Source organism: Mangifera indica, chromosome 19 (assembly GCF_011075055.1).
Source record: "Mangifera indica cultivar Alphonso chromosome 19, CATAS_Mindica_2.1, whole genome shotgun sequence".
Lineage (NCBI taxonomy): Eukaryota > Viridiplantae > Streptophyta > Magnoliopsida > Sapindales > Anacardiaceae > Mangifera > Mangifera indica.
This window is the reverse complement of record NC_058155.1, coordinates 8,694,629-8,710,172: the sequence shown is the minus strand read 5'-3', so window position 1 is coordinate 8,710,172 and position 15,544 is coordinate 8,694,629. Positions and strand designations below refer to the sequence as shown.

Below are 15,544 nucleotides of genomic sequence, written 5' to 3'. Positions count from 1 at the left end.
ACCATCTTAGACTTGAGGGGAAAAAAATCAGTTTTTAAGCCTGAAAGATATGAGTTTAGGCGTTAGAAATAAAAATTTGAAAATTTAAGGATAATTTTAAAATATGAGTTTAAATAAAATTTTTAAATAATAATTTTACCTCTAAGGGGGCGTTTGGTTTGGGTAGAAATATTACCTTAAAGATAGATTACTTATAAGATTACTATGTTTGACAAATTTTGGTAGGTATAAATAATTATTATGGTTGGTTAAAGTTAATAAAAGATTACTAGTAAATTATTTTACTTAAATATCCTTGAATATAATTATTTTTAAATATTTTTATATTATTTGTCATATTAATTAAAATAAATTTATTTTTGTCTTAAAAAATTAATAAATAATAATATAATTATAATAAAATCAATATTACTTTGATAATCTTTAAATACTTAAGGTGAAAGTGGTAATTAGATTACCACCTATATTATCTACCACGTTAGCATTGGTAATAGAAGATTACTGTAATATTTTATTACTGACAGACCAAACAAGGGAATAAAAGATAGATTACTAAGATAATCTTTAAAAACTGGAACCAAACGACCTCTAACAGTAACAGTAAAATTTAATAAATAAGTAAGTATTAAGATTTTCGAAACTTAACGGATATGAGATTAGGTTTGCATTAAATTTAGGTGGGAATAAGTCTTTTGGCCTTCTTTTTATTGTTTGGAGGAATCTTTTTGAACAACTGGACTATTTGCAGAGACGAAGCATTTTTCCAGAAAATTGTTAAAGAAGACTAACACGATAAGGAAAATGAAGATTACCTTATTCACTTGCTAGCAGTGTGATATTATTCAGGTTCGCAAGGGCTTGTTGCACGGTGGCTGCCGGCTGGATCTGCAACAAAAACGACAAGACGATTACCGCAGCTTCCTTCTCCAACATATTATAACCTTAATAAAATAGAACTGCAAGCATTTAAATATTCTACAGTTGAATTCTGTATCATATAATATAATTATTGTATTAAATTAATTCAATATATTTTAAATAAGTTTCATTTTTCACCTGTATCATATTGGATCGTAACATCCATATTGTGAAAGTAGTTTCAAGTTCAAACATACACTGAGTGTGGAAGTAGTTTGATTCTATGGCTCCTGACTCTGGTAGCAGCAGCTGGGTTTGGGGAACAAGAAGATGAAGGAGATTCATGATATTGAATAATTAATCTGACAGCGGACATGAAGGGAGTAGCAGAAGTGTAAATTTAAATCTTAGCATAACGGAGAGAATGGGGGTAATGTTGATACATCATCTATCCACGACATTATGTTTGCAAGAAGGCGAAATTTCTGATTAGGTAAAAGAAGGCGCCAAATGTTCAGAATGCATGGCTAGAAATTAACGTTTACTAGACTCAAAAACACTTGCCAGTAATTAAGCGCATCAAAGTTGGGACCCAATGAATAAGGTGTTTAGCTGCCGCAGCGTGTGACAGCCACACGCTAACGCCTGTTGCGGTGGAGTTAGGCCAATACCTACTGTGGCCCCGCTGCTTCTCATAACCTGTCTGATCCCCGAAGGGCCATCTAAACTAGCCTTTGCGTACCTCAAGGGACAAATTTAGTGATTGAAAAAAAAAATCTATATAAAAAAAGAATTTAAATTTTTTCTTATAATAAATCAAAATTAAATTTTTAATTTACTTAAGGCCAAAGGACTATTTCCCATCCAAGTTTAAATATTATCCTAAAAACATACTTGTGAAGTTTAAAAAACCTAAAATCTCATTTATCTGTTAAAAATCTCAGTTAGAGTTAAAGATAAAACCGTCTTTTAACAAAAAACTAAAGTTTTATTACGTTTGACCCCTTTTAGTTTGAAAATATCACAATTCCACTCACCTGTAGTTTAAAAAATCAAAAATTTCCTCTAGGGTTTGCAAATCATGGTTGGAGTCATCGAAGATGGTCGTCTCCGGTGGCATTGGCTCTCCCTTCGAGCTCAACTCTCCCTGTCGATTACTTCCTATCCACCGGCGTAAGCCATTTCCTCTGACGAAGACGACTGTCAATGGTGCCATTTCCTCTGACGAAGACGACTGTCAATGGTCTCAAACGGTCATGTCGTCTCCATTTGAGATCACTGACGGTTGTCTTCTTCTTAGACAAAGACGAAATTGTCTTCATCGAGACGAAGACACTCTAACAAAGACAAGGAAATGGCCTACACCAATGGTTGGGAAGTGATCGACAGGGAGAGCCAACGCCATTGGAGATTGCCATCTCTGGTGACTCTGACCGTGATTTGCAAACCCTAAAGGAAAAATTTTGATTTTTCAAACTTCGGGTGGGGGTTGAATTGTGAGTTTTCGAGCTGAAGGGGGGGGGGGAATGTAACAAAACTTTAGATTTTTAAATTTTTTTTTAAATAACTATTTTACCCCTAACCATAACTGTGATTTTTAATGGATGATAAGATTTTGGGTTTTTCAAATATCGTTGATATAACTTTGAATAAATACTTAAACTTGGGGGTAAAATAGTCATTTGACCTTAATTTAATAGTTATGAGATAGATCAATGAATTTGGATTTTCCCTATTTGATATAGTTAGTTTGACTCCAAAAATATGATCAAATTCAAATAAAATTTTTCATTATTAAAATTGATTACACTCTTATCTCACCTACGCTTATGAGAGTTCGACAGAAGAATCATCCTATTATTCATCTCAACTAACCTATAAAATTACTCCAATTTGCCTTTAACGATTTTACACTAGTATTATTCTAAACATTCGGATTAGTTTATATTGATATAAGTTAATTCGAACCAGATTTTGTATAGATTCGAGTCAGCTATGGCCATGAGCTGACGAGCAAGGCTTCTAAAAAATCTAGCTTAAGCCGATTTCAAAAGAAATCACACGAAAATAGCCCCAAAATATGAAAAAAAAAACAAAAATTAACAAGTTGTAATTTTGAATAAGAATGTTTACGTCATTCTTTGATTAAAATCTTTAGCATGTTAGCTGGTAGGGTTCTTCATTATGTAATTAAAATATTAGTGTCCAAACAACTTGGAAATTTGGAATGGGCTCCAAAAGCATTGGGTGGGAAGGCTCTAAATTATTTTCTCCCCAGCCGTGGCCAAATTGCTATATATATGGCTTTAACAATAAATTATAATTGTTTTGTTAAAACGACAATTTTAGGAAAAGTAGTGGAAACAAAGTCATACTCTAACGGGGACACAAAAACTTCTAAAAAAAAAAAATATTTGAATTTGAATCTTTATCATATTTATAAAATTTTTATTTATATAATATAGTAATTATGAGTTTAATCAATTTGAATAGAATTCTCTAATTATAAAAAAATATGCCCTTAGTAAGGCAAGGTCACAAATCGACAGCTATATTAAAAAAATATGGGGCCAGTTTCTATGGGATAAGAGATTTTGTATCGATAACCAAGTCAACTATTGAGAGTGACTTCTTGACGAAAATATCTACCAAGATGTGATGAAAAATTGGTGTAGACATTACAAACATGTAAAAAGAAAAGAAAAAAACCATACAGACGGGACAGATAAATTTATTTCCAAAGAAATTACATGGACATGACCGTCTCATTTTCATTAGTCACGTTATTTTCTTTCAGGTTTTTCTTGATGATATTTAATTGGGAATTTTCTGCTCAAAAATCTTTCTCATATGAACGTTACCCTTCGTACAAAGAAGCTAAGGTTATTTTTTCAGCCCCACAATATGAACTTGATTTACTTGATTGTATCTTTAGTGACGCTTTCACTGGTTAGGCCTTTCATATAGTTTGTACGGTGGAGACGTTTATGGGCCATGTCCAAACCGGGCTTACTCCAGCACGACCTATCGAGTTTACTGGTTATGTCAGGATTAAAACCTGCACAATAACAGGTCTTTATGTCAGACCAGCCTAAAAAATTTTTTAATAAAAAATATTTTTTTAAAATAATACTTTCTAATAAAAGAAAGTATAGGATTCAAAAATTGAGTTTAGTTGAAACTTACATTTTACTTCACTTTTATTTGTAATAGATGAAAGAAGTAGGTAATTATATTTTTTTATATGTGAGACTTTTTTATACTTACATTTTTGTACTCTTACAAAAGTATCTCACATCTAAAACTAAAAGAATATAAACATTTGTTTTCTTCACCTACTGTAAATAAGGTTCAATATCATGTTTTAACTAAACTTAAATTTTTGTTATATCACATATGTGAGGTTAATTCAAATAACTCAATTCATTTTTTTTTAAGTATGAAAATTTCATTTCTTATAAAAATTTATAATTTTTTATATTATAATTATAATTTTATTTATTTATTTATATTTTTTAATATTTTGGTATAGTATTGTGTTAGGTCAGGCTAGCTCGCTAGCCTGACATCGCCTACTACAGTAGCAAGTCATGTTTGTCTGGGTTAGGCTAAAATAAAAGGATCGAGCCATGCCTTGGGTTAGTCCAATCTCTTTGACACCTCTAATTTATAGTCCATACTCTATCATGACATTTTTAATGGCCCAGTTCCTTACGAGGCTTACACCTAATGTTTTTGGAATCGGCGAACTGAACATCAACCCAATAGAGAGAATGGTGCAGTACAACTAACGATTAGACCCTGATTAGTGATTAGACTGATTAAATGTTAAAAAATTATTCAAAACAAATTTATATAATTTATTATTAAAAATATAATATAAATTATTTTAACATTAAAATGAACTTGGTTTGATGGTATACGTATTTAAAATTGATAGATTAAGTCTTGTGCTCAAGTTTTTAAAATCTTTTTTAAAATTGATTTTTGTCCGTGAGGGCTAAGTCATGCACAAGAGAAGAAGAGGGTACACTTATGCACACTGATACATCATGTCACAATTAGGTATGCTCATTAAGGGTTAAACCATGCATGAAAGGAGAAGTTCACGGTTGTTCATGGAAGAGTGCTTGACTATGCATTGAAGAAAAGTTTAAAGAGATGTTAAGAATCAAGTGCTTAAGATTTAGTCTCGAAGGATAATATAGACATATAGGTCAGATACACAATAGTATCGAACATGCCTAGAGAGAAATTACTAGTAAGGCATGAGAGAAAAGTTAAGGTGCAAGCTATTGCAAGCTTGAGTTGAGTTAATGACTCGAGATGTATATATGCTACTCCATGACTTTAGTTATGAGGTTATCAAAGGGTACCTATGAGATTTTCTTCCTACAGCGTGTACAATTGGACTCAATGGTTTGTAGAACATAATACCCACAATAGGATATACTTACTCATAATAAAACTCAATTTAATTATTACAGTTCAATAATATAGGAAAAATGGACTATGAAGTTAGCTCATATAGCCAAGATGTTAAATCCTTGTCTCGACCTAGTCTGATTAACATAAATACGTAGTTTAAGTAAAAAGATTTATAAGCATGAACATATAGATTTATTCCTATTCTAGTTCTATGTAAATAAGATAATTACATGAGGTAGGTTTACAAGTAATTACAATATTGAAGTCTTCCTAATATAAGCATGAATATAGAGATTTATTCCTATTCCAATTGCATGTAAATAGGATAATTACATCAATTATATGATTCTAATTTGGTAAAGGATGTTAGTTTAATTTCTCTCATAGATATAAGATAGAATATAAAGATACTCTCGTAGATGTTAAGAAATCAATTATTAAATGAAATTCTTTTCATTATCTCTAAGTGATAAAATTTTTGCTCATACACTGAATTAATCTACGGACATGTGACATGCATAATCACTAACTAAATAACTTGACATTGGTTAATTAACTTTTATCTATTATTTTCGTGAATTTGGTCAACAAGAACTTTACCCAATGGCACATACATATTACAACTTTGATTTACTCATAACATCAAAAGGTGAATTTATAACAGAATAACATAAATTTAGCAAATTACCAAAAAATAATAAATTTAGCAACATGAGAGTTAGATTGTTGCAACAATATTTATAAGCCAAAATCAAAGAAACAAGTAGTAGCACAAATCATTTGATTATGGTCAGTGACCCATGACAGTCCTGCATCTCGTAATGAGCCATTAACGTGCCTCCTGTATTGGAAATGCAACAATTCTGTGTAGAGTTGTCAAATAGGCCCACTGACTTATGCCCCAGCCCATGCCCAGGCATTTTGGCGCAACCCACTTCGGCCTGACATTAAAAAGAGGGTTATGTCAGGCCCGCAAACTTAACGGATTGTATCCTAAGTTGTGAGATAAGGTCTGCAGATCAGTATGACAAAACGAATATTATTGATTTATTTTTTGAATAAAAAATTAACTTTACATAATCAAAAAATTAAAATTTTTATTTTCTGAACCAGCTTGCAGGCTGCTGGTTAAGGGCCCATAGGGGGATGGCCTGGACATCTCAGGTCTTGCCTTGAGTTTTTTTTTGAGTTGGTCGGACACGAAGGCCTATCAAATGGCTGGCCTTGGCACAACCCAATTCTTGGGCTTGATGGACCACCCCAGGATCAGTCCGATATAATCCAGCCGACCCACTATCACCTCTAAATTCAAGTAATTCGAGTAATGAATAATTCTCTTGAATTGGAGGAACTAAATTCTGCAACTAGGAGTGTCGATTTCTGGTGATTGTTCGCAGATAAGAATAGTATATATTGCATTCATCAAAGTGTTGCGTGAACTCGGTAATCACGTTGGAATTTTCAATTGGATATAAAGTAACGAAGAATCAACATCATCAAAATTTTTGGAAATTTTAAATTTTATTTAAATGGCATCCTGTTTGGTAATTTCCAGAGCCTAACAGTAGCTACTGGAATTGAATTAATTAAAATTCTCTGCTGTCACTTTAAAAAAAGTAGATACTGTGAATGAGCATCTCTTTTGTAAAGAACCCAGAAAAGGCGTTATTAGCTATGGGCATAATATGTGGTTGAGAAAGACGACGACTTCAAGTAATTGCTCCTAATTTAAATCCATCTTACATTTTTCTTGATGAGTGCAAACAGAGCTAACAAGATATCTGCATAGAGTATAGTTGATAGTTCTTTCTTCACCAACTATGGATTTTTATTTATTTATTAATTATTATTGTTATTATTTTGTTGGTGAACGGTTGTGTTAGGAGGGCAAAAGTTATGTCGTTTTAAGGACTCTACTTTAAAAATTCTTCTTGGACCTATGGCTGGTCCATTTTCTTTCTCAGATACCCCATACATGGCCCATTTTTAAAAAGGTGCAACAATCTAATAAAAAGTAATGCTATGTATATATTTTTAAATACATAATTGAGTATACAGATTATGTATTATTATGTGATTGAGTGTTATTACATATTTAATTTAAAGTCACCCAATCACATTATATTATATCATCTGGGTATTCAATTATATACTCAAAATTATGTATACATAATTTTTTGTTAACACTATGTAAACAAACGATGAGCACAAACTTATGCATAAATAATGACATGTCACCATATGATTAAATGTTATTTTATTTTTAATTCAAAATTATTCAATTATATGGTAACTTATCTTCATTTATGCACAAGTTTATACTCATTATTTGTACATATAATTCTACACTGTCCCAATCGGCATTATCTTTTACATGCAACTTTGGGATAAATATAGAATTTGAAGTGTACAAGAACCCATACCTTTAAAATTCTTCAACTTTATGTCGACACGGAGAATAATTAGTCCCCCACATTACGACCATTTATAGAAGAGATGATGAATCCAAGTGCTGAATTATACATTAAGTTGCACAGTTGCTCGAAAAGCTGATGGCTCAACCAGGGGGCCGTGATCTATCATCAGAAGCAGAGAAGATGAGCAATATCCTGAGCCTGGTGAATACATTCAAAGCCTTTGACTCGGACAATGACGGGTCGATTACTGCAGCAGAGCTTGGCGGAATTTTGAGCTCCCTTGGTCACACAGCCAGTGAAGAAGATGTGAGCGCAATGGTGCAGCAGGCTGATAAGGACAAGGATGGGCTGCTAAGCTTGGAGGAGTTTTTGGAGATGAACACCAAAGATATGGAACTTGGTAGCCTTCGGATCTTCCTTACATCGGCTTTAGGATCTATGGATGCTGATGAGGATGAGATTTTGACGGGAGAGGAGCTCCATGAAATGGCTGAAAATTTGGGGTTTCCTGTCACTCTAGCAGATTGTCAAAATATGATTGCTGCCTTGGATGAAAATGGAGATGGAGCTGTGAGCTTTGAGGAATTTCAACTGCTAGTCAACTCCCTCTTCGATTAATCTTATCAACAACCATTTACTAGCCATAAACTATAAGTGGCTTATCCAAATGCTAATTATATGTGAAACAATAAGCATATAGTAGTTTGTCTTCTCAATTCCTCTATGTTTTTGTGTGTAATACATGTCTTCAAGTGAATATTAAAGTATCAAGAATCTCCTATGATAAGTGATTAAATAAACAATAAAACTATGTATACAAACAACGATATGTGTACAAAGTTGTATACATAACAGTGCTCTTTAAATAAAATAGAATGAACTAAATTAATCATACATGCATGTTCATATTGAAAAGTGATCAAATTACTAAACACCTAGATTACCCAAGAAATAACTAGTGCCTAAGACCAGTCATTCAGCCCCTAATTGCTCCAATAGGAACGGTTAATATTCATCATCATCCTCGCAATTATGAACAAGGCTGGATTCGAACCGAGCCGAACTAAACTCGAGCTCAGTTCAATTTGCATATAGTAGAGCTTCAGCTTGAACTCGTCAAGCTTGTGAAAGCGAAGCTAGAACTCGGTTCAAATTCGGTTCAACTGGTTTTGAGTTCAAGCTTTTAACTAACCTGTTATTAAAACAATGCCGTTTTAATACATATTGGTCAAAACAATGTCATTTTGTATCGAAATTTTTAATTCGTAAACTTGACGAGTAGTTCAAGCTCAAAAATATTGGCTCGAGCTCGAGCTTGTATAGGGCTGGCTCGTTTTGACCTCGTTCAAACTGAGTTCTAACTCGGGCTCGGTTCAAATCCAGCCTAATTACGAATAAATAGCAAACCGTTGTCTGATGTATCAATAATGAACAGGACTAGAAATTCAAAGTAATTCACAACTATAGTGTCAGTAAAATGGATATACGAAAGAAAGAATTCATCTAAAAGTATAATTCAGTAAGCATGATCCGGGAGAAACAAATATGACTATAACACTTAAAACACTTTAAAAAGTAGATGAACTGGGATGCAAAGCATCAATGTTGATGCAATATTCACTTAGAATCAGGGCTTTTGTATAGAAAAGAATTCAAAAGAAATATGAAACTACATAGGAACTCAGTAAACTAGAAGCAACATAGAGAGCAGCTTGATAACCTTAAAAAACACTTGATCAATTAGGCATTGCGTCACCAAATGGAGAGCAAAATTGTGAAAACAGTGAACTGATTCAAAAGACAATGTTAGACTAAATGTGAAGAACTTGTAAAGATAACACAAACACAAATAAAGTTCCAAGCTGGCACAACTTCAATATAAAGAAAGAGTATTCACTATTATTCATAAAACTGCTGGGCTAAATCAAAGTCTGGTAATCCTGTGAATGTAACCTCTATAGCGATCACTCACTTTTTCCCTTTCGGAGTGCCCCAAGGACGCCGTTTCCGAGTCATAGCAAACTCTCCAAATTTATAACCAACCTTTTCTTCAGTAATCTTACAGCGAACAAAGTTCCTTCCATTGTAAATTCGTACAGTCTTATCAAGGAATTCAGGCAAAATGGTAGATCGACGAGACCAAATTTTCTTGTTTGAAAGAAGATCTGTTCGATTCTTCAGGCCCATCAGGAATGCATCAACAAAACTACCCTTCCATAAAGATCGCCGTGGCATGATCTCAAATATTCACTTCAGTTTTGCAAGTGAAAACTAGCACCTATCCAACTAATACAATCAGCATATACAAACGTTAAAAATAAATCAAGAAATTATATCATCTGTTAATAACTTGATTTTTCAAAAGAATATAATCAGGCAAACATGTATGCTTGATATAACCTATCCAACTAATCCAACATTAATATACCGAAATCAAAACTAAATCAAGAAATTATATCATTTGTTAATAACTTGATTTCTCAAAAGAATAAAATCAGGTAAATGCGTATGCTCAATATAAGTATCATATGATACAGATAAGGACAATAAAAGAAGAAGATAAGTGAAATTAATTAACCCAAATTGTAACAAATATGAACATTTCACAAAATGAAAAAGAAAAAAGAAGGATAAATGTCAAAGTCCTCCAGCAGAACACACTAACAATATATTATAACACTTTAAACTCATCAGTCCAAACACATCACTTTTTTTTTTTTTGACGAAAATAAATAAAAAATAAAAACAGGTTGTAAGGAAAGGAAGCACGCGATGATATTAATATCGCCACCAAAAAACATGCTGTTGAATTTAGATTACCAGGCAGTAGTTAGCATAGTCTCAGATGATAATCTGTTGTCCTCAGATTATGCATCAAAATTTTTAATATTTCTTAGCAGGAATTTTGTCAAACACATTGTGAGCACCTGCACTTCTTCTAATAACATACAAAGACACATGAATGCTATACAAATAAAGACACTCATCAACCAAATGAATGGTCGAGTAAGTAAACACCAAAATAAACAAATCGGGAAGACAAATAAACAACAAAATCAACACAAACGAATGCCAAACAAATAAAGATACTCATCTAGTTCAAGTAAACAATAAAAAACTGCATATAATAAACAAATAGGGAAGAAGAACGACTTACCGGCGAGTTGAGCGACGAGTGATACGAGTCTGACGACGGCACAGCTACGGAACTGTTGGAAGACAAATTGATTGACGCCTGAGATGATTACTGAAACCAGAACAACGGTGACGGAGCTATGTTTCTTTTCCGGCAAGAAACAACGACTGCGACGTCGGAGAGCTCAAGGTGACAACGTCGGCTGTGTGAGCTTTGGTCAGTTGTGTTGCAGGGGGAGGGACGAAGACACTTGATAGAATTAGGGCTGCGGGGTTGCATTAATGCTTTCAATTATGGGATATTCATTAAAATAGCAGTTTATTTTGCCACATATATATATAATTATCGTTTTTTTTTAATTATATAAGTATAATTATTTTTTAAGTTAATTTTGTTTTTAAAGAAAAAAAAATATAAAATTTGAGTTTGACCGGATAATTGGCCAAATGGGTTAGTCAATGGATCATGGTTGACCGACTAACTATCTGGCCAATCAATTTTTTAAAATAAATTGATTAGTTATTAGTTAATCAATTTTGTAAAAATAAATTGGCTGGTTAGATGTTTGGTTAGTTGGCCAATCACTCAGTAAATCACCGGCTCAACCTTTCCACTATTAAAGTTATCAAAAATTTTCATATTTTTATCTTATTTTATCTTATATTTCAATCTTAATTTGATGAGTATATGAATTTTATATCTTTATTGAGTGAGTTTATGTTTCGTTAAATAAGTACAAAACTTAATAATATTTTATATTTTAAATTATATATGTATAATAAAAAAAATGATTATATATATATAATTATTTTAATCAATATCTCCTCAATTTTTTTATATATATATTTAAAAATTAACAAGCTCTGCAGCAAAAAATTTTGATATCGACCCAAACCATTTTATAACTCAAATTAACTTAACTTACATTAAACATTAAAACAAATCGTATTTTTTAAGACACTTAATATTACCTTATAATTTAAACCAAATTATATATCCGTATTTCTTCCAAACTTCATCCTATAATGGTCTCTTGGATTGCAAATTCTTGGGCCGTGTCCACATGGTTGAACCTAGGCCCAGGTCTAACTGTCATCCTAGATTATGGGCCCGTCCATTGGCCCACTATCACCCTCGCTAATTTTGAATCTCTGCAAACTTTGTTTCCAATTACTAAAAATGTAATAGGAGCTTGAAACATTCATACAAATCATTGATAAGAAAATAAATAATAAAAGCTTATATGTTATGTGAGGTTTGTGGGGTTTCACTTTCACTTGTCTGTGAAATGTCACATTCTATGATGCATTGGAAAATAAATTCTCTCTTTTAGTACTCTGATAATGCAAAATTTCGTAACGACGTGCATAACATATGGTATTCGAATTTATTTTGGTATATTAATATAAATATCTAAATTTTAAAAAAGGAAATTAGAAAATAAAAACTCCAAGTATATATAATTATTAAAATCTGTAGAGTTCTCACTTCGTCAGTATTTTTAGTTACTATAATTTAAAAATAATATTATATATATTTTTAAATACACAAATAAATATATTTGAATGATTGACTAATAAATTGCTTAAATAAATATTAAAAATAATTTTACTTATTTAATTATTAAATATTAAATTTATAATACATATCAACAGGATGGAATATGAGTTGGTGATGAGGTCATCTTTTAAAAAGGGTTAAACAGTAAGTGAAAAAATTGATTGTTTTCTTTAAAAAAAAAAAAGAAGAAGAAAGAAATAAAAAAATAAATTCATTTTTGGGCCACAAATGGGCTAGTTTTGGGCCGTCAAAGTGAAAAGTTCTACAGAAGCCATTGACTGAAAGGCCTTATAAAAAAATCACACAGTTGAAAAATATAAGGTATAACTACAGCATCCACGTCCCTTTTTTGAAGGGTCAACTTGCCTTTTCTTTCTCTGTACTTGATTATTACAAGCCACACAAACAAATTAACTTCCGTGTCCCTTTTTCAATCTTATTCTGCATTTGTCTCTTACTGTTTGTCCACAGTTGATGCCACTCCATCATTCACGAGTTTCAATTTTCTTTAGGGCAAAGATTATTTTCCACCCAAGTTTTCAAAATGGTTTAAAAATCTAAATATTTATTTATTTTTAAATTTTTATTTAAATTATTATTAAATTTAAAAATAAAATTATTATTTTAATATTAATATTAAAATATATATTATTTTATTTTTTAAAAAATTAATATTTCACCTCAAATCTTAATTTTAAAAAATAACTTTTTTCTTTTAAATCTTTAAGTTGATTATCATCTCTCCGGTCATCAATTATTATCAATTTTCAACTTAAATTTGATCATCAAAAACTTTATTATAAACCTAAAGATAACGAAATATCGTTATTCGTTAGATAATGACATATCGTCCTTCAATAATATCTTCGTTTTTAAGACAAAGATTTTGATTGAATTTCAATAAAGAATTATTATTCATTAGAAAGAACTATTATATATTAAAATTTTTAAATATATAATAATTTATCTATGATATATATTTATCTTTTTATTAAAATGTGGGTGGAAAATAGTCCTTTAGCCTTGCCATCATCTTCATCAACTAATCCTAATGGAGCCTCCACTTTACCTGCCGCTGCTTCTAGATGTTACCTTATTAATCCTCACAATTGAAGCAATATCCAATACCCTAATTATATGGAAATTAATCCAAATTAATTGAGGCTAAACTATATATTATAGCCAATCCCTCTATGGATTATACCAAACAACTAAAAGATATACGTTTTATCGAGAACGTTCAACTCTAAAATTTATGATAAACAATAATTAAAATGATAAATAATAATTAAACATGATAAACAATAATTACACATAATAAACAATTAGACGTGATCATGTATGTTAGATTTTTCACATTCAAACTTTTTACTTATGAAAGTTCTATTATTTTTCGAAAAATCAATAGTTTTTACATGTAAAATATACCTTATTATAACAAATAAACAATTTTTATTAGTTAATAATAATTTTTCTTATTAATTTATTTTTCATTTTAATTGAATGTTAGATAAAATTTTGATTGAAAAATGTTAGTAATAACAGTAAAACGGATATTAAATTAGGATTTTATCTTTATCCATGGAATATATAAAAGGTTAGTTAAAATTATTCAGACACAATAAAAAAAAAAGGGTATTTTAATTAATTTTCTATAATTATATATCAAAATTCTAAGATAAACACAATTTATCTAATAATTAAATCACATTCTTCAAATTATATAAAATAAATTCATAATTTCATTTCACCCTTGTTGCTATTGAATGGTATTATACAACAAAAAATATTGTAAATTCCATTGTCATTTGTGCGCGTAATTGCACCATAGATGAAAGGTCAAAAGACTTATTCCGAACCTCCACATTTTATCAAGTGGTCATGCTAGAGACATAAACAGTTATAGATAATTATAAGATGTGAATAAGCATCGGCTAATTCTGTGTCAACAGCCGCAATAATATAGAGGCGGTTTCTCTCGCTTTTGGTATAATAGACTCAGCGAGAGAAAATAATAATAAAATCTCAAACTCATATCCGTTAATTTATAAAAACTTAAAATCTCATTTATAAACCAATTTTTATTAAAAGTTTCAGTTATAACTAAGGATAAAATCATAATTTTCATAAACTAATAAATTCATCGATATCTAAAGTTTTATAATTATGAAAAATCATATTTTTTCTCCCAAACGAAGAGTTTTTTTTCATCAATCAACCACAAGCAACCTCTCTTTTCAACCCTAAACTATAGAGAAAATTCCAACCGTCTCTCCTTGAACCATTTCGTTGTCTGAATTTGTCTGGGTTTTGTAAAGATTGATCATTTTTTCTGATAATTTATCTGAAGTGGGACTTACCTCATTTATTAAAACAGGGTTTCAAAGCTTTTAGGCTCTTAAGACAATGAAATATAATTGAGATAACTGGTAAGTGTCTAGTCATAATTTTGAAGGTTCTGGGGTGGTTGTGAATTAAATCATATACGGGAATAAAGTTTAATTTATTATATATAAGATTTAATTAATAAATGGTTGGGCAGTTGTCCCCTTTGAGTGGAACCTGATGTTGGAAATGAAATAGACCAATTGTTACATTTTCTATTTCCAAAATTTCTAAATGACCTCTTAGTGGAGCTCATGCCTACCTCTGGCATCCCGATATCTATGTGAATTAACCATTTTTAATAGTGTGATGGTGCCGCAAGAAGATCTTAGTACTAATTGGAAATTATTGAACGTGGGCAGCAAATCCACCCTGCCCAATTATCAAGTTGGTATAATAAACTAGTATTTTTGAAAGCAAAAGACAACATAATTAGGGTTTCAATCCATTTTCTGAGTAATTTTGAAGTAGGTAGATGAACCATAATTGACGTATAAAAGTAATTAATTATGTAGAGGAAGTTGTCCCCTCCGAAACAGGCCTTATGTTTGGTATGATGGTGGCTTTCCCCGACATATGGCCGCACCTCATTTAAGAAAATTGAGACCATGCATCAGTACTTCTCCGCTTTTCAATCTCATCAATTATGTAAAGCTTTGATCATAAACAAGACTGTTTGGTAACACGTTTTCTGTTATTCTTATGCACAACAGCCCATGTTCTTTGTCCTCTTTAATTCTGTTTCCTTTCTGTCAATCAG

At 31.2% G+C, this 15,544-nt stretch overlaps 1 protein-coding gene and 2 long non-coding RNA genes across 3 annotated transcripts; 1 reads left to right on the top strand and 2 right to left on the bottom strand.

Moving 5' to 3' along the window:
* Nucleotides 1-672: 672 nt before the first annotated feature.
* Nucleotides 673-1,351, bottom strand: LOC123203781. The gene is made up of 2 exons (XR_006499363.1): nucleotides 1,057-1,351; nucleotides 673-956 (listed from the first exon to the last, which is right to left on the bottom strand). It is a non-coding gene; the product is annotated as an uncharacterized LOC123203781 (long non-coding RNA).
* Nucleotides 1,352-7,777: 6,426 nt separating this feature from the next.
* LOC123202825 (probable calcium-binding protein CML29) lies at nucleotides 7,778-8,490 on the top strand. The gene has a single exon (XM_044618973.1). The coding sequence runs from the start codon at nucleotides 7,839-7,841 to the stop codon at nucleotides 8,319-8,321; it is 483 nt and encodes a 160-aa protein (XP_044474908.1). The 5' UTR covers nucleotides 7,778-7,838; the 3' UTR covers nucleotides 8,322-8,490.
* An 803-nt stretch (nucleotides 8,491-9,293) lies between these two features.
* Nucleotides 9,294-11,128, bottom strand: LOC123202826. Its single transcript, XR_006499087.1, has 2 exons — nucleotides 10,861-11,128; nucleotides 9,294-9,989 (listed from the first exon to the last, which is right to left on the bottom strand). It is a non-coding gene; the product is annotated as an uncharacterized LOC123202826 (long non-coding RNA).
* Nucleotides 11,129-15,544: the final 4,416 nt, after the last annotated feature.

Coding starts and splice junctions, on each gene's coding strand:
- LOC123202825 (XM_044618973.1), top strand. CDS start 7,839: ATGGCTCAACCAGGGGGCCGTGATCTATCATCAGAAGCAGAGAAGATG.